At 30.0% G+C, this 20,544-nt stretch overlaps 3 protein-coding genes across 3 annotated transcripts; 1 reads left to right on the plus strand and 2 right to left on the minus strand.

Annotated features, from left to right (window-relative positions):
- Positions 1-1,720: 1,720 nt before the first annotated feature.
- On the minus strand, positions 1,721-12,465 carry LOC125066737 (ionotropic receptor 93a). Its single transcript, XM_047674983.1, has 19 exons — positions 12,375-12,465; positions 11,901-12,053; positions 10,537-10,782; positions 9,824-9,991; positions 9,449-9,663; positions 9,079-9,246; positions 8,635-8,790; positions 8,077-8,181; positions 7,878-7,984; positions 7,719-7,788; positions 7,231-7,333; positions 6,907-7,013; positions 5,994-6,156; positions 5,407-5,624; positions 4,659-4,746; positions 4,261-4,380; positions 3,539-3,617; positions 2,794-2,951; positions 1,721-1,833 (listed from the first exon to the last, which is right to left on the minus strand). The coding sequence occupies exons 1-19, from the start codon at positions 12,463-12,465 to the stop codon at positions 1,736-1,738; spliced, it is 2,613 nt and encodes an 870-aa protein (XP_047530939.1). The 3' UTR covers positions 1,721-1,735.
- Positions 12,466-17,533: 5,068 nt separating this feature from the next.
- Positions 17,534-18,214, plus strand: LOC125066888 (UDP-N-acetylglucosamine transferase subunit ALG13 homolog). The gene has a single exon (XM_047675200.1). It carries the CDS (start codon positions 17,630-17,632, stop codon positions 18,143-18,145), a length of 516 nt encoding a protein of 171 aa, XP_047531156.1. The 5' UTR covers positions 17,534-17,629; the 3' UTR covers positions 18,146-18,214.
- A 458-nt stretch (positions 18,215-18,672) lies between these two features.
- Positions 18,673-20,455, minus strand: LOC125066814 (transmembrane emp24 domain-containing protein eca). Its single transcript, XM_047675097.1, has 4 exons — positions 20,262-20,455; positions 19,949-20,172; positions 19,328-19,471; positions 18,673-18,976 (listed from the first exon to the last, which is right to left on the minus strand). Exons 1-4 carry the CDS (start codon positions 20,395-20,397, stop codon positions 18,827-18,829), a joined length of 654 nt encoding a protein of 217 aa, XP_047531053.1. The 5' UTR covers positions 20,398-20,455; the 3' UTR covers positions 18,673-18,826.
- Between the last annotated feature and the right edge of the window lie 89 nt (positions 20,456-20,544).

The raw sequence follows: 20,544 nt of genomic DNA on the forward strand, positions 1-20,544 counted from the left end.
CTACATATGTATGCTTATCTTTAAAACTACGCAACGGATTTTGATGCGGTTTTTTTTAACAGATATAGTGATTCAAGAGGAAAGTTCATATGTATTCTACATGTAAATTTGTATCTGTTAGGGATAACCCACAATAACCGTTTTTTATCGATTTCAAGCAATACAACATTAATCCTTATCCAATTAAATACATTATGTATTTAATAGAGATCAAAGCGGCCCTTTACAGCATGTAATTTAAATGAATATTTTTGAAGATATTACAGATTTAAAATGCAGGGACATAGCGGTTTGTTTTGTCTTATAACAAAAGGACGTTGACGTTGTAACTTGTTGCTTGACATTAAATATTTTCTATTGATTTATGCTTATTTTTCCGTCAAAACTAATATTATATTATAGCAACATTACTATTTCCAGTGTACGTTACAAATACTTCACTCTAACTTTTTCACTGTTTTACTAATAATATAACTATATAATTTAATCTCTTTAGTATTACTTGAAATAAAAAGTAGTATTTTATATTTTAACAATCACACATTTGTATGTCGTTGGTTTAAATTAAGATTAAGGTGACGTAGAATGCCATTAAAAGCACGTGTCTCGATTAAGTCTTAGAGCATCATCTTCTGGACTACAGCCAAATGTTGCCGTGACAAGCTACCGAGTAATTATGAAATTACCAACCGATGTGAATCATCAGAATATTGCCATTAAAAATAATTATTCAGAATTAACAACTTACTCTTTTTTTATTAATTAATTAATATTTTACATTTTTAATGTAGTTTCTATTTATAGGTCTTTTTACGCACAATTGGACCAAAGAAGGTAGAGGTTGGTTGGTTATTGGTAATATTGTATTACTATATTATGTATTGCTTAAAAAAATACACAGCTACAGTAGAAGTATATAGTAAGGACATCTGAATAATTATGTCAACGTTATATTTGCACTATATATGTTGAAGTGCTCAATGAATAACGTTGATTTGTATCTTTTAACAAATCAACCATTTGTTTTTTCTTCTAACAAATCCATACTGAAATGCATTAGTGAGGAGAATACAAAAATTATATGCAGGTCTCTAAAGCGGATTATTTGGCGCAGGAATATTGTATTGATTCATTTTTAAATATGATCTAATGATCCTGGGTATGTCAGTGAGATGATTGATCGATGATTATTCGAAATATTACATGAGCATTCGATGTGTGCACATTTGTTTTTCTCTTTGTCGGAATAGCAATGGCAAAATCTATCTTTTAAACAAGATATTGCGACCCCATTAGATTTTAAATTTCGAATTTGATCTGACCGCTATTTCTGTTGGCTGTGACGAGAAAACTTCACCTCAAACGTATGAATTACAAATGCCCTCAAATGTAGATTTTAGCCAGCGAATATAGAGTTGACTTATAAATAATGCTTCAACAGCCCTTAGGTTAACCAACAACAGTCAAAATATATGGATTAGGCAATTAGCTAAGCATACGACATATACAAAATAAACTTATATTATTACGATTATGATGTTTTTTTATGGAGATGAAGTAAATGTTTAGAAGTTTTAAGGATTTTTTCCAAATATACAAATCGATATGTTTATAGTAGAGCAATAAAATCAAGTTCTCTTCAAATTGACTACTCATTTGTTTTAAGAAATTACGGTCTTAAAAACAGTCTTATTAAAGTATTTTAAAAAAAAGTAAGACAAACAAAGGTATCAATTTATTCAATATAAGGTTTGATAATGATCTGTTCAATCCTTTTCTTTCGTCTCATATAAAACCATTCCATCAACAAAATCGTTGACGCAGAGATGATTCCTGTAATAAGAAAATTATGATCAATTTATTTAAGCCCCTTTATAATTTTGAATTTGTCATAATGCTATTAGACCTTACTAATGAAAATGTACCGTTATATTGATTTAAATTATACCTACTTTTATAGTTTTAGAAGAGTTATCAAATATTATAAGCACCAGTAAGCGGCGTAGTAGCTAGTTTAAAATAACAACGATGTTCTTTTTTGAAGTACATATTATAATTTTCCAAATGGTCTCATTAAAGATAATATAATGCTATTAGCGTCTAAAAATGATATCCACCGCAATGGGCGCACAACTGACTCGACACAAGCGCAATCTGTAAGTCCAATTTTCGATCACTTTATCGAGCAGCTGGGCCCATATATCAGAAATAACGGGGCGAATGTTAACTTTCAAATTGTCCAAAGTGTGTTGTAAATCGGTGTACCGATTTCGTATACCCCTACAAAAAATAATCTATCGGTATGGGTATTATACGATCGTGGAAGGAAGCCAGTTTACAGACACATACATTAAATAATTACGAACACTGCGTGCTATTTTGCATACCATTTTAGAAAACAATTTCCTTATATGATTGCCATTTAACAATACATAGGGAGCGATAAATTCAGCGAAATAAAACACGATTTTCGAAATAGGTTTACAGAATTTGCAAGCGTTATTCAGGCGTAAGTCTATTCATGTGGAAATGCCAAATGATTCTAAGCTCAAATTATAAACGGTCTAAATTAAACACGCTGATCAGTCGGTGTTTAGGTAAACATTGATTTAGGTAACATTTGAAAAAAGAAGATACACACAATACAATTGGTCATTAGGCAGATATTATATTCTACATATTCACAATAATAAAAACGTACCGAATTCTAGGTTTATTACCTTTTTAGAAGACGGAATCAACAAAAAAGGACAAAGCTAAAGAAAGAACACGCACACTCTAACAAGTAATTACCAAGAAATAGTACAAAGAAGGAACCCTGCATGTCACTGATGTTGACGGTGTGATTATTTACTTCCTCAACAGAAGAGGTCTTCCAGCATCGGTCGCGTTTTGGTAAATAAGCACTTAACCACTTCGAGATGAGCCCCGCTTTTTGCATACGGTTGATTCTACAATTCAAATGTTTTATTTAAATAATTAAATGATTCTTAACCTCTATTGAGTATTAATTCTACAGCTAACAGTTGCATAATTCATGTTCGCGCCTTATAACCTTTTAAAAATCGCTTAAAATGCGTACTTAAGATATTTTTTTATTTTTATTTATAAGGCGCATTATAATAAATTCAATAGAATTGACACAAAATGACTACTTATAGAATTTTTAAATTGAGTTTAGAATATTTCTGTGTCTGAAATTCTTCAAAAAGAAGACATTTAGCTGTTTTATTTTTTATTTTAATTGCTAAATCAACTTTAGTGGCGCCTTGGTGACAGAATCTTTTTTTATGTTGAAAACAAAAATTGCGAATTCCTTTCGTCGAGACTTAATATTAGATCAGGAAATTTAGATTTTTGGAATTAATGCAACAGTATGTAAAGCAATTTTAGGCATCTTACTCATCCCGATACATGAAACACAAAGTCGATGCATGTCGTCATTGGTATTCCAATAAAAACATTCATGTCAGTCATATGTGTACGTTGTATATATATATATATATATCGATTTAAAATTATTTATATTGTTACTTACTCCTTATTTATTATTGGCAGATATGGACTCCCAGCCGGTACAATCATCGCTACTTGCTCATCCATAAAATCTTCCGTACCTGATAAAAGTCAATTTTTAACTACCCGTTTTTTTAAGATGCCGGTAGTAAGCAATACGTAAAACTATACCACCTGAACTAGTATATCACTTGTGTATCAATAACAACATTATTTTTTTTATTAGAAAGTGAGAAACGTGATTATCAAGTAAGTAAGCAACAGTGTCTTGCTGTGTCTTGCAGTGAAGTGAAACTTAATATTTCACGTAAATCTTTGTTAGAATTATTCTACACGTGTTTTTTAAAATCGATAGATACAGTAAAACTTACTACTCAATATCAAATTATCTGACTAATGCAAATTCTTTAAAGTATGTAACATTTAGTTTTTTATATTTGTTGTTACAATATAACACTATTGTAATTTATGATTCTAAGTATGCATTTTTCTTTACATAATTGACACAAAAGATTATAAGGAAATTATGTATTAAATAATAAAAAGCGGAAATGGTAGCTTCTGATTGATGACAGAAAAAGTAAAACAATTTTATCTAGAAGCGTTTATGATAATTGTATAATCAGTTATAATACACCCTCTTTGCAAAATTTTGCTAAATTAAAAATCTTTGCTTGATATATTTTAAGAAATTAAAGAAACTAAGTATCAATGAAATTCATCATAAAACATATTCAATCTTACTGAGCGTGAAATCACAAGTGTCGCTTTTGAGATGCTCGGCTCTCATGAAATAACTGAGTCGCAGCTTCCAGTCGATAAGTGCGTGGCGCTGTCTTCGAACACGATTGAGAATATCCAAACCTTAAAATTAATACAGCCATAAAACAACGTTTGCTCTCATTTTAAGCAAATGTAAAAAAAACTCTATTATAAAATTAAAATTAGACCAATTCGATTACAACAATTATAGAATTAATAATTTTACAAAACCTTGTTTGTATAAACTATTTATGTGCAGTTTTGCAATTTTAATATCTTAGAAAAGTGCAAAATCGAATTTTAAACTTTTAACGTCTGTTCCCACAGATACAATAAGTTTTTCAACTAAAAGTTTTATGCGAAATAAATATAATTCTCACCAGAGACAACATTGCCTTCTACAACATTAGTTCCATCCGTCAATTCCGCCCTTTTCAGCAAGTCTATGTATTTTGATTCATCAGAATTCTAATTAATAATTTTAAATTAGTATTATTTTTTATAAACAGATAAATTTAATTTCCTATATAAAACAGCAATTATAATAAATAAATAATTGTCGTACATAATTTATTATAAATATTCTGATATTCGTTTATTAGATAAATCTAATAAACGAATATCAGAATATTTTTCGATTACAAAAAAACGATTTAAATATTTAAAAAGTTAATTGACAAAATAAACCGACTGCAATAACTTATTATACCATTAAAATAACAGTAATCGCGGTTGATTTGCTGACATATATTGACCAAATCCGTTGTATTGTCACCGAAACTCGCCATCAGATCTTCACGAATTTAAATAGAACTATTTCGGATAAACCTCTTTCCAACAAATATATAATTTTGGGAATAAATCTACATACATACAGTAAAATTCAATACTTATATAAAATATCCATTTTATAAACTTTATATTGTAAAGTTTATAAATGGAAAAAATACAAATTATCTAATAACACGTACTTTAATTTACTTGCACCTTTTTTTAATTTTAGTGCTAATTGTATACAAATTTAATGGTTTATGATCCAACATCATAATTACTATTCTTGAAATATTTGTTTCAATTCATAAATAATAAATATTGTTTATTATACATATGATATTTATTACAACATACCTTTAATTGCATTTCCAAAAACGAACCCTTCGTTATCGACCATGTATACGTCTTGCTTTCCAGTAACTCCGATATCGTTGTTATTGGAATTTCCAATTTAGGGAAGGTTAAAAAAGCGACCAAATTACCGGAATATGTTGTGACCACCACCAATACAACTATCCACCATGTACCGACTACAAGGCGACCACTATCTGCTCGGGGAAGATACATACCACCTAAAATAATATTATAACTAGCAATAAAAAATACCCCGTTTAAAGAAATTTGATAATCTAAGAAGACTTGGATGGAGTGTATGAGAAGGAATATGAGAGATATGGATCTAAACGATCAGATGGCGATTTATAGAGGAAAATAGAAGTAAAAAAACATGCTGCGCGCACCCCGAATAGTGTTTGGCAAAGGCAGGCAAATTAAGAAAGAAGAAGAAGCTATGATTAAAAATTAACGCACGCATAATTTAATAGGTAACCCAAAATTTATAAACTTTCTCTTACAAAATATAAGATATATTATAAATACTTATAAAAACATATATTCTACTCCACACAACAGGATGTTTGCTAACATAAATCCTAAATTACCTTGCTGAAGCAAAGCTCCATAAATGTACCACAAGCAGTTATGAATTGTTGAAAGGCCACCTTCCCTTGTAATCTCCATTGCATCATAATATGGACTTAAACGATGAACAATGTATAATGTTGGCCCCATTAATATCACTGCAAATCCCAGGCAAAGCCATGTCTACGAGATAAATAAACATACGACATATCTATTTTAAATTTAAATACAAAAATTAATGATGAATACAATATTACTTGGGTTAGTTATTTAATAAAAAGCAACAGTAAGTACTTGCGTATTTAAAAGACAATTTATGAAGTAAGTATAGAGTAAGTTATTTAATCAAGTGAACGGTATTGAAATTTATTAGAAAAATTGCATTCAAAGATTTTCATATATGAAACGTCACGCAATAATTTTTAGTCTATTCCAATCAAAACAGAATAAAGGCCAAACAAAACAATAATTGACAACGAATTGATACGATTTCATTGGTTGAGCTTGATTAATCTATGATTACACTATGGATTTACAAAAAAAAATTGTTTGAACGAATTCGACGAATCAGTTATCGGAACTTTGGAAGTAAAATTAAAGTGGATATAAGTAGTTATGTGTAATAGTGTTGTATTATAAATAAAGTTATATTAATCAAAAACCTAGTAGTGCACAATATGACTGGCCTATAATTGCGAATCGCATTAAATACGAAAATCAAGGTTTGTTTATATTTATTCCCACTTTGATTGGAATAGGCTATAATTATTTATATTCCCTTCGACGAAAAAAATTGACAGCATCATATTAAGGTTAGGTTGAAATTTTTGTAATATCATCAGAATTCTGGGTTTGCGGTTGCTGTTCTGACTGAATCGGTAAAACAAATCTTTAGTAACAATTATACTAAAAAAAACTATTCAATAAACTTACGTCAGTAGTAAATGGTAGTAGGAACAAAACTGCCCTACTTAATTCCCTGGGACGCGCGATGATGAACGAGTAAGGCTGCGTACTTACCGGTATTGTATAGTTTATACCTAAATTATTATTTTTTTTTTAATATAATAGTACGTATAATAATTTATAATAAACATTAAATTTCTATTTTAAACTTTGTTTTATTTAAAAATATTTTTTATTAGAAAATAGAACTGACTGGAATTTCTTACACGTAGAATAAATTCGAGATATTAAAATAGCATGTAATCCAATGCAAACATAAAAATCGTCTATAATACGATATGTTATTTATACCTGGTTTAGAGTCGGTAAGAACAGTAAAAGCCGCAGCGGCAAAAGCTGCATGACCCTTCGCGATCGCTGTAAGGATTAATGTTGAACTAACGCTATACGTCATCTGAAAACAGAAAACAGCGTTGTTTACAAGATACAACATTGTAGCATGACGTTATATACTAATATTATAATTGACAAAGTAACTGTCTGTCTGTCTGTTACTCTTCACCCAAGCTAATTTCGATGACATTTATTAAGAAGCAAATACTCCACATACATAGTACATGGAGTACATAGAACATGTACTCCAAAGAAGATTGTAAGCTACTTTTCTATGCCTAATGCAGACGTCCAACCCCTAGAACGCGAGCTAGTAGTCTATAAATTTACCTCAAAGCTATCTAACGCAAGCATTTTCAAATCGGATTGGCAAATCTTGAGATAAGCGCATTCAAATATACAAAGAAGCCTTTAAGAATATAGATTAAAATAAAATAAATACTTACGTCAATTGCAGCTTCGTTAGTGTCATTGGTGATGTTATGACTTAAATTTCCGGGCAAAATTATTCGAATACTGCAATTTAAAATGGACGACATAAATATAAAACACAGATTTTAAAATAATGCGTTACGTGGTAACGTTATATTTTTATTAAAACTCACGTGAAATTTTTACTCTTAGCCAATTGATTGACGATATCGAATAACAAGCCGCTGTAACTAACGATAGAGCCAGATGCATTTAATTGCAAAATCGTCCATGGTGGATTCTAGAAATAAAAATATAACAGAATAAAAATTAAAATAAATTATCTCAAATTAACTCATTACATTTAGTATTTTACCTTAAGGTGAAACTTACATGGTAAGTAATAATAGGCAATTCCTTTCCACGAAATCCGTGTTCAACATGAGGAAATAAAACATCTTCAAATTTAATTCCGTCTATAGGACGCCATACACCAACCTTATATGCAAAAACAGATTTTAAATGCTGTATATTTAACGGGTATATTCTTTAAACTTCATGTAAAGACTATTTCGTGATAAATAATCAAAGTCAAAGTCAAAGTCAAAAATCTTTATTCAATATAGAAGTGTTTACACTTGCTTATTGATAGTGAAAAATCTACCACCGGTTCGGATGCATCAAGTGCACACCGAATCAAGTGCATCATTTACTCGAAACCGGTACAATTTGCAAAATTAGTTGTAATGTTTCTAGAAACTAAACTAATCCTTAGGGTTGTAGCGCTTTAGTCGAAACATTTTTAATAAACCTTTTTTTTAAGCAGTCTGATAATATTAAATATTAGAAGGTAGCTATTAAGACAAAAAAATCCTAATACTATTAAGGTAGCTATTTAGACAAAAAAAATCCTGACAAAATATATGTAATGGTCTTATATTTAAAACTCACATTTATCAACTTAACATCTTCAATGACAGAAGTAGTTACATTTTCTTTGGAAATATTTTCATTTGTGCTGTCTCTGTAAGTGGTACCCCACGTATCTGCTGCTAAAGCCTGCCATGAACTACAATTACCACATCTACTCTTAGATGACAAGTGTTGCTGCAAAATTATTAAATATTTACTTTTGATAAACTCCTAAGATTAAATTATCTCCTTTTCAACAATTGCTAATGATTTACGAGATACATTTGTAACTAATTTACAAGTATATGGACATGGACTACATCAGTTATTTTACTACCAAACAGCATAAGTTAATATTGAACATGCTATAAATGGCGAATAAGAAAGTTTAATAACAGTAATTAGGATTACGTCCACTAAGTTTATTATACTCAAAATTACTCGGAAATGTTGGTTATAATAAACTAATCGAATCCATCTTACCTGCATATGTTTGAGTAATGAATCTCTTCTCTGAAGCTTACTAGGTCGTATTGCTTCCCATTCCTCGTCTGACACCTGGGCAGCCACATCGAATTCTTCCTGAATCGCTGTTTCAAGTGCTGATACGAAAGCATTTATCATTTCCTGAGCATAGCACAAGAGGCCGTTCTGTTGACATTTTTATTTTTGGTGATAAAAATATGAATATGTATTTACACGTACATAATATATTTGACTAAGTTTTCTGAAATCTAAAAAATATTGTCCTAAAGTGTTATACTTATTTTACATGATCGAGTAACAGATTAAGTTGGTTTGCTTATTAATAATTATCTCCGCAATTGTCTGAATAAAGGCAAGATTTTAATACCTTACATTCTTTTCCGTCGTCAGTGACATTAAAAAAATAAGCAATATTTTCTCCCTCATATAAATCGTTGATCAAATTTGAAATATTTTCGTTCGTATTCGTGTCGGATATGATGTAAAGCCATTGAGCTCCAGTATGTGACATTGCGAGGTCGCGGACTGTCTCTGCCATCGTGTTCATTACATCTGTCGATACTATTGCTATGAAATTCTCGCCTAAAATATTTTATATTTAGGTAATTATATTGTAAACATTAATTTATGAGACGGCTCTTAAAACATTGTTAGCTACGATCGCTGATCTACCTTTTTATTTTATATTAGACTACTATTAACTAAAAAGCTTATGTTATAATTTCTTATATACAGTACCTACCTATGTATTTGACAGGAAGTTTTGACAATACTCTGTAGACTTCTTTTCTTCTCAAATATTCGTTAACTTCGTGCTTCATTTTAAATACCGTAACGGAGACAGAAGTTACATCTTCATCGTCTACCTGAGATGTCAATGCTTGAACTACGCGAGATATCATGTCTCTGGCTAAAACGAAATACAACACGTACAAGTGATAATATTGTATTTTGGGCTAAATTGGCAAATCGACATAGTGTTTTCGAATATTTGCATTTATTTTCCAAATATGGCAAATATAGAAGATTTCATCATAATTATATACTTCCTATGAATAAATAATTATGTAAATTACTAAAACAATATGTTTCCGTCGTCTTGTCTGTTTTTAATCAAACATAAAAAGAACCATATATTTCTGTGGACCATTCTAACATTACAACTTTCTTAGTTTATTTTTAACTTATTCACAATAAGCAAATATTTTGGCATATGTAGGTTATCTGTGGCTTTATTCCATATACGTTTTTGTAATTTGTGTAAACCCGTACGACTTAAGCTTTCTTAAGCCTCGCTAAGCCACGTTTTTTAACTATAAATATTATTCGTCCTCACTAAAGCCACGTATTTTAGGAAGGCTGTAAATATCTGGTCAAATAATGAACAAGGTGAAGCAAGTGACGTCTTGTAAAACCTGGTAAAAAAATAAAATTCCTTTTTATTACTAATCTTACCTAAAGTATTATCATGCAATATTACTACTGATTTCCAATTAAATGCTCTCTGAGTCCTTAAATCTAATAATAATTGAGCTAGTTCTTGACCAGGCTCTGTAAAAGTAACAGTAACAGCAGAATCCGTTGGTAGACGTGGACAGTCAACTTCTGTCAATGCGAATAATAGAAGTTCTTCTTCTTTGGTTCTAGTATACAGTGACCAGGTTTCCTCACAAGACGCTATACTCAAAACCGCTAGAAAGCCTATAAAATAACAAATCACTATATAAAAAATTGCAATAATCCATTACATAATAAAATGAAATGATTAATAATAATTATTACTTCGTGTTACAAATGTTATCACATCACTATCACTATTTATAAAATATGCATGGTTATTTTTAATAACGGAAGTTCATTTTGATAACATTTGAGTACAACTTATTGGGTTTCTGTAACAAAGCGGCCCGTTGAATTTGCGGTGTACCATAGTTCATGAATAGTGCCAAGTAATCGGTCATAACACTAAAGGCTTTCATCAAAGATGAAACGGTTTGAACGCCTTTATGTTAAAATCATTTTGAAGTAGAAATCTGTGTGCACAATAATATTAAAATTGCAAGTGACTTACTGCCTTTATCTACGTTTATCTAATAACTATATTTTTTTAGAAATTTAAAATTCTATTTAAAAAAATTCTATTATGCACATTTCAATGTAGCCATAGATAAATGTGCTTCAGGAGCTATTTAGTCGGATATGTTATCACTTTTCATTTTATTAACTTGACCTGCATTATAGTTATTTATATAATAAAATAAAAAAATGCGTTTTAAGAAACTAAACATTTAAAAAAATAATTTATACTTTTACTCAAGGTATAAAAAAGTAGGGTTGTCGTCTCAGTTATATAGTTTCATGACTCTATATCTTTTCGAATGGCCAATGATAAAAAAATTAAGACATCTGATACTATCATACCAAGCGTTTTTGGCATTTTGTTTTATTTTTAAGCTTAAAGCATATATAATATTTAATAGCTTTTAAATAATATTATATCAACATAAGTAATTGTTTTTTTGGTAAGGATGACCAGAAAATTAAAGAAACGTAACCAAGTCAGTTATACATGTCTGTATTTAAGGAGTGGACGGCGACTGCAATTACGATAATATTTGTAAGACGTACGAAAAGAAATCTTAGAGGTATAACCCGTCATCTTATTGCTTTTACTAGATTCAAAAGATAGAAATAGCATACTACCACCATTTCAGATGGGCATGATTATTAACAGTAGCTATATTTAATTCTGATCTACATATACTTATATTTAGTTCATACTATTATGTAATAACCCGAAAATAAAATTTTATAACTACCTTTTTTAAGGCTGATAGCAGTCCAAGAGAAGTAATGCACATTGACTCCGCCATGTTTGAGTTCAACACGCGTCAATTCTTTTATATAATCTTTCAAGTCATCAAGAGTAGACTGATAATTTTCGCCCAGAAATTGACGATCCAAAACCACAGCTAGAAAATTATGTAAAGTGATTTTTTAGTGACTTTGCTTGTCTCTATATCAAACATTTGAAAAGCCACATTTACGTGGCTTCAGAAACATTTTAATACTTGTATATAATGTCTTGTAAGTGTGAAGTTGATTCGAAAGAATCAATAAACAAATGAAACTGAAAAAACATTGATACAAATTAACACAAAATGAAAATAAAAATTGAATGTTTAGTACAAATATTATTTTGTTATTTATTTTTAAATTAAGCATAAAGAGGCAAAATTAATAAAGTTTCTATATGATATACTTTTATTAAAATATCGATTTAAAAGTAATACCTATAGAAGCGTTCGCAGTGATCAGAGATGGGAAATCCTCCCCCGAACAATTTCGAAGAATAAACAGCAATAGCACGGCGCACAGTTTCATTTTTATGCCGTACAACCACTACACAATTTTCACCTTTTATATCTGAATTTCCAGTCATAATTCACGTATAAAAATGATATTTCCAATCAAAAACTTTTATTTTATTCAAGTTTTAATTAAAACAAAGGGGAAGGTAGAACTTACGTAGCCATGTTAACATTTCATGTGGACGCAACGTAGCACGTGAATGGCACGTGTGGTTTCGTGAGTTACTTTATTAGCAGGTAATACAGGCTGTTTGGAAATTGAATATCTTTAAAAAAAAATATTTTTCACTAACTTGAAATTCAATGTTTTGAATTATTAGATAAAGTTAAATGTAAATATTATAAAATTAGATAAAAATAAAACTTTTATCCATTATATAGAAGGGAAATTTTCCATATGGTTTTTTAAATTATGTTTAATTAAGAATCTAAGGGAATTATTTAATTAAGACAAATGGTATAAATTTACTATCATCAGTGCGCTTAAATACATACGTATAACAAAATTCAGATCACCCGGAGGATAGTAATCCACATTCATACCTATAAACCCTATTTTAATACTCCCCGTCACATGTCTATACCATGATAATAATCTATTTCTATTACGGGATCAACTTTAAAACTTCCTTTTACGTCCATGTCATCATTCTCATTTACAGCATGTACTTAATATGTGTTTTACAAATTTAACATACATTTGTAAAAAAAGGCCTTTTCTATAATTAATAAGCAAACCTCGAGCGAAATAAAAATTCGATATTAAATTTTTAATTGAATTTTATATGCCAGTTTTGGAAATCAGCTTTAAAATATATATTCTTGAAATAAGATTTTTTCACTTTTTATTCCCATATAATATTTTTAATGCGATGTTTAAATGAGATAGCGAAATTTAGTGCTAGAATTTTAATAAGAAAGGTGCCTCTCTTATGGATAGAACTTTTTCTTTAAATTTTCATAAAATCTTCCTCAAAGGCAAATTAAGATACGCTTTTTTCACTGTAATTATTAAACAAATGTACAAAAAACTTGTACCAGGAGATGTTTCGGGGTATTTTTAGGATATAATATTATCATACAAGTAGCTCCGCTTCGCAATTTAACACGCTTTATATTTGGACTATTGCTAAATTAAACGTGAAAATATCAACAACGCCAATAGCCTTGGGAACTAAGATGTTTTGTTCCTTGTGGCTGTTATACTGGCTCACTCACTCATCAAATCGGAACATGACAATATTGCTGTTTGGCTATAGAATATATAATGAGTGGGTGGTACCTAGTCAGACAGGCTTACACAAAGCCCTGCCACCAACATTTTATAAAAAATAATTTCACGCATTAATTTAAGTCAAAAATATCATGAGAATAATATTGAGATCATTGTCATGTGACATTAGTTTGACTATGATTATTACATTAAAGAAGTATTATTCTACAAAAACATTATTTTAAAATAAAATTAATGTGATGATAATTACAAATGCAATGTAATATTTTATTATATTTCAAATTTAGCATTTTGATTTCATAGTGGTTATATAAAGATATAAAATACAGTTGCTGTGTTTTATTTTTATTTCTTAACTAGCGACCCACCCCGGCTTCGCACAGGAGCAATTCTGAAACTCCTGTGCGAAGCCGGGGCTATATATATCATACAGAATGTCTTACAACGGTCACAGCTTTTTTGTCATTAGACAATACAAACTACAATGTCCCTGCGTTTTAAATCTGTAATATCTTCTATCTGAAAAATAATTATTTAAATTACATGCTGTTAAGGGCCATCGATCTCTTTTAAATGTACAATGTATTTTAGGCACTTAATTGGATAAGGATTAATGCTGTATTATTAAAATCGCTTCGAAAATAAGCCATTATATCTCGTAAAAAGTAAAGGATAAAAAATGGTTATTGTAGGATATCCCTAAGAGATAGACATATACCATAGCAGACTTTCTTAAAGATCTTTTTAAAGGTAAACAATACTGTATTACATTATTTTAATCTATCTCCTAGTTCAGCCAGCGTTTGCAATGTAAGGGCAAAAAATGTGTTTATTTACGACATCACTTTAGAAACCTCTAAAATGATCAGTGTTTCTCCACTATAATGTGCATGTATTATACATATAAACCTTCCTCTTGAATCAATCTATCTATTAAAAAAAACGTATCAAAATCCGTTTGTGTAATTTTAAAGATCTATGCATACATAGGGACAGACAGCGGTAAGCGACTTTGTTTTATACTATGTAATGATGATGATAATGATGATATCATACATATATATTGTTACTTAATAAATTAAGATCACCCTAGTATATTGGAATCGTAGAAGAAACTCGTGAAAGGTCATACGGATGTATCAAATATTCAAAATGAGAATTACTAAACATTGCTCGTATTTTGTACACGGCTCAATTTTCTCATCATGAAGCAAATTACATTTTATTGACAACTTAATTATAGTTGAGGTAATTTTGTTTAATATTTAAAATAGTAATTTGTAAAGCAAAATGTTTACAAGATTGTGGAAGAAAATTTAAGGTACTATACATAAACACATTGCCCAGAAGCCGTTTCCAATAAATTACTATTGGTATGATGGTATGATTAGTCTCAAATACCGTAATAAAATAAATTCCCCCTCCGAATGTAACAGCACCACAAGCTGTAACCTAAAAATAAAGGTATATAAAATCCAAAAGTAACAAACATAGTTTTTTTGTTAAAACAATAAGCATTTCGAACACGTTATGGCTTTCCTTAATCAGTCTCTGTTCTTCTTTTTTAGTGTTAAATATTTATATTGTTCATAAACCTTGTTAAATAAATAAATCTTATTGTGATTACATCAGCTCCGCTCCGCTGATCAGCATTCCAAATTCGTTACGTATTTTGTTAAATAACTAACTGTGTTCTGATCTAATACTATAAAATTCGCAATCCGAATATAGTCTCTATATTTTATTACTTAATTAGATACATCTTTTTTATTTAATTCTAGTAAATTCAACACTTTAGTATATTCTACACATTTCATTTCAGTAAGAGCTTTTTATTTGTTTTATTATTTCTTTTCTTTAATAATTATACAAAATGTTTTCTATAAGACCAATAGAAGCGAAAACAACCCTGTTTATTTATGCGACTTACAATCAGCCTATCGTAGAAAAAGCTCACATCACGCTTCTAATACAACAGCATTATTACGCACTTAGAGAGCTACTGAATACCATAACGCATCAGTTACTTTAGAACTATTTCCGTAGGATTTATGACAAAAGAATATTATGTACATTAGTTTTGTTATTGAATACCAATAGTATCGACGCTGGTTTGACAATGCAGATTCTCCGTAAAGAGTTTATCTGTAAAACTGGCATAATATTAGGGACACCTTATTACATAAGACAACATCAGTTGTGAATCGTGCAATAGAAAATTTGCAAATCAGAAAATATTCTTCCATATCAATGACAACCTTTTTTTTTATTATGTCAATATATTTTTGAGTAAGAATTTAAATCTAATATGTGTTGCGGTCGGGGGCAAAGTAAGTGTTTTATCACTTTTTGTTCTTGTGTAATTCAATAAAAATTAAACACCAATAATTACAATTGCTTAAAGATAAACAATAACGATAATTTTATTTCAAATTTTGGTATGATTTTTTAATATACAGGGTAGTAGGTATTCTTGCAAGCTCGTGTGGGTAGATACTACCCACTCATCAGATACTCTACTGCCAAACAGCAATATTTAGTATTATTGTGTTCCGGTTTAAAGGTGCCAGAGTCAGTAGCTGTAGGCGTAAAGAACATTATATTTTAGGTCCCAAGGTTGGTGGCGTATAATATTGGTGTGATGTAAGGAATGGTTACTATTTCTTACAGCACCAATGTCTATGGGCAGTGGAGACCACTTACCATCAGGTGACCCATTTTCCGTGCACCATCTTTTATTTTGGTCAGTTACTTACAAAAACCTATAACGAATTATGAAACGGTTATAACTTTTTAAGTAAAAAACCAACCGTTATAAATTTAATACTATTATTATTTATAGGATAAAAGCCATTACTATGATGCACCGCATGCAATACGTAACATTCAAAAGAACTTCGGCAGCAAGGCTACAGCTGACAGTTACAGTACAAGGCCACAGTTAGAGGGACTACGCATTCGCTTGATTACCGTATGTACGTGTATGTGTATGTGCACTGGATTTTAGCCGTAATTCGGAACGAGACTTCGGGCCCGTATTTGTGGAGAACAAGTTTGGGCCCAAGTGTGATGAATGTGACCAATTGTAGTTTTAGAATTATTTAATATTAGTCAACTACAGTCGTGTCACGATTTCTACGGAATGCGTTTCCAGGGGAAAATACAGCAAATTTTAACTCAGCTGGAACTGCTTCGATGGGTGTAAATACAACGGATGTATGCAGATATCCTCCAAACCATTGTATTTATTTGATTATTTTTTATATCAGGATCTGTACCGTAAATTACATGCACTAGTGCTAATTACACAACCTATATTGTGTACGACATTCGTTTATTCTAATGCGACTGCGTCCATGATACAGCCTATCTGTTTTTTTTTCTTTTTAAGGCAACTTTAAACGTCTTCTGGTTTTTATTTTTATCTATATAGTTGGAAGTTACTTGAAATAGACCCGTCTTTATCAAGCACGCCATACAAAAAACCCGGGCGCCGCTCGGGGGACGATTCAGCGATAGTCAATAGGAATTAGACAATGAAGAATTTTTGATGGAGGAGAGATCGCTACTCACTCGTAGCCTTAAAGATAAGAGCGTGACCGGTAAAAAACAAAATAAAGAAACGTAAATACAGAAAGTGTACCAATTATGATGTTTAAATAATAAAACACAAGTCTTCTTATACAAACATATATTATAAACAGCAAAGACGACGTCGTAAATAAAAATGAAGAAAATGATTATAAAATAAATATGATTTCAATTTTTATTATATCATGGTTACATAATTTTTGTGTATATCTATTCCCATACTTGATTGACAATTGACATTGACATTTGGTGAATTGGTTCACAGTTGGAAGTGTTTACAAAAATAATGTGATGTCAAATTAAGACACTACACAAAGGCTAACATATTATTTTTATTTTCAAGACCTGCATAATGCAAATGCAGTACAAAAAGTGTTTTGTGACAGTTGGGACAACACGCTTCGATCTCTTATGTGAATTCATCCAATCATCTCCCGTACTTCTCGTTTTAAGAAAAATGGGATGCGAGAATATTACGGTCCAAATAGGAAATAGTGACGTTGAACCGGGTGATTTTGAGAAAGACGGCATAAAATTACATCTTTACAGATTTAAGAACTCACTAAAAGCCGATATGTCAAACGCTGATTTAATAATAAGTCACGCTGGAGCAGGAAGCTGCTTAGAAGCTTTGGACTTAAATAAACCCTTATTAGTCGTTGTAAATGAAGAATTAATGAACAATCATCAATTAGAACTGGCAGATCAGCTGCATGTTGATAAACATCTCTACTACTGCACATGTGACACTTTAGCATCCACACTTGAGACTGTGGACTTCAGCTGGTTGTCACCAATGTCTAAACCAAACCCTTATGCTTTTGTGCAATATATAGATAGTGTTTTTAAGGTTAAGGATAATTCATAATTTAGAGGAAGTTTATTTTAAAATAAGTATCTGAAGTTATAACAATTTAATAAATAAATATTCATCTAAATAAATATTTATTTCACTTGAATACAATTTCTATATAAACATTAATTTTAATCATATTATTAGTATGAAGAAAAATAAAATTGTATTAATAAGTCAACTTTATTTAAGACAAATTTTATAATTTAAATGATATGCAACACTGCAATATTTCTTACATTTGTCATTCCTAGAATACATTGAAAATTATAATATATATATTTATAATTTTTGACAAATGTGTAATATATCTAATTAGCTTTCCCATTTAGTTACCCACTTATCCAATTAATAATTTTATTTTTATCCATTATATATTGTTATGTTTTATAGTAACCTACAATAATCATTAAGTATACTATATTATGTTAAATCTTCATAAAACTATATTATTTATAATTTACTGTTTGAATAACTTATTTAAATAGATAAGTTCTAAGTTTTACATATAAGCAAGTTGTACAAAAGTAATAAAAAACAGATTGTCCTTTAGAAACACATTTTATTAAAAATGCATATCACAACATATTTGTTACTGTAAAATGAAAATATAAATTGAAATAATATTTTAGGATGAAGGTGTCAATGCTTTTCAAATATAAATAGAATATTTATTATGACTATGGACATTGTGATTTAAACTAATTTCTTAGCCTCGAAGAAGCTCTTAAGATGTCTCATTTGCCAGTAACCTATTCCTATGAGGACTCCGGTTTGAAGCAAACTCCACCATAACACTCTCTGATTGGTACTTTCTGATGTCTGTCTGAATCTTTCCTCACGGTGCTGAAACAAACAAGGAATGTAAAAAACATTTTAATGTTCTCTCTTTCCCTCTCAAGAGAAATACTTCGATTTAATTACATTTTATAGAATAAAGTATTATTAAAATTATTTTATAAATGAATACTTAAAGAATCTTTAATTTCTTTATTAATTTAGCTTGCCCTACACATATTGGCATATGCCAATAACTGTTTAGCTACTTATATCATTATTAGCCACAAGAACATCACAAAATGTGTCATGGTTAAAAACTCTTTTCAATAACTGTTTTATCAACATGTTTTTTGTATAGAGACAAGAAGAGGTAATTTTTTTTCTAGTTTGAAATAAAATTATAAGATATATATTTACTCTCTGATAACTTTGCTCCTTAGTGATCTGATGAACTTGATCAAGCAACTGTCTTATCCTCAATTGCAATTCTGTCAACTTGTCCTTTTGTGCTACATTTGCATAGTCCACTGCATGTTCACCAACTTGAATGTCTAAATGCACCTGAAGTCACAAATAATAAATAAAGTAAGTCTATAAATGTCTCACTTCTGGGATAAGGCTTTCTCTCCTTATTTCATTATTCTTCTTTGATACAGTTCAGGTGAGTTATATAAATAAACACAATGGAAAAGTAAACAAAAGTTTTGAAGCAAAATAATGTAAATACTATTCAGCTTTTTGAATAATGGTTGAAACCTGTTCAGACAAACTAAGCCCATGAGAAAAATATCAACATTTTATTTAAATTCTTTATTACACAAGATTTGTTCAATGGTTGGCCATGTTATACTTTTGTTTGAACAAGTGTTGATATATTTAATCAATGAGATACATACAAAAAATATATGAATGGGATTAACAAAAAAATTAGGGATAATTATTTTGGGAAATATTTGTAAATATTACAATCTCCACTAGGTCATCCCATAGATAACCTGTCTAACCAATATCTAAACATTATTTCCAATAAATACTTACTCTTAGCTGTGATCCACTGAACCAAGATGTACTGTTTGAATACATGCATATGACATGTTCACCGGGTGTTGCAGAAGTAAATGATATCATTCCTTCAGAAGAATACACTCGAGAAAGCACTATACGATCGTTGGGGTCGCGGACTTCAACGTGCATGCCAATCCCAGGAGACGATGGCATAAAACCTCCTGATCGAGGATCATACAACTCTACCTTATAATTTACTGTAAAATAAAACACAACATCAAGTTAAATTTGTCGTCTATTGAAAATTATGTTTTAACGGCTGAAAGAGAATAAGAAAAAAGTATACCAATTACAGTTGTGTCGTCAGGTATTTCCTCGATAAAACATTTTCTCTCCCCTTCTGCTATATGAAAATATAAAGCTGTTGTAACATCTAATACTAATAAAAAGGACACTAATGACGCAAAATTAAATAGAATCATGTTTTCTTCTAACAATACAGTCGGCGAAGATGGGAAGCAATACGGAATGACATGACACACGTCATCTGAAAGTTTTTTTTTTCATATCGAGACAATCGTTGCGTTCATAAATAAAAACAAATTAATTCTTACAACACTTTTCTTTAT

Source organism: Vanessa atalanta, chromosome 10 (genome assembly GCF_905147765.1).
Source record: "Vanessa atalanta chromosome 10, ilVanAtal1.2, whole genome shotgun sequence".
Lineage (NCBI taxonomy): Eukaryota > Metazoa > Arthropoda > Insecta > Lepidoptera > Nymphalidae > Vanessa > Vanessa atalanta.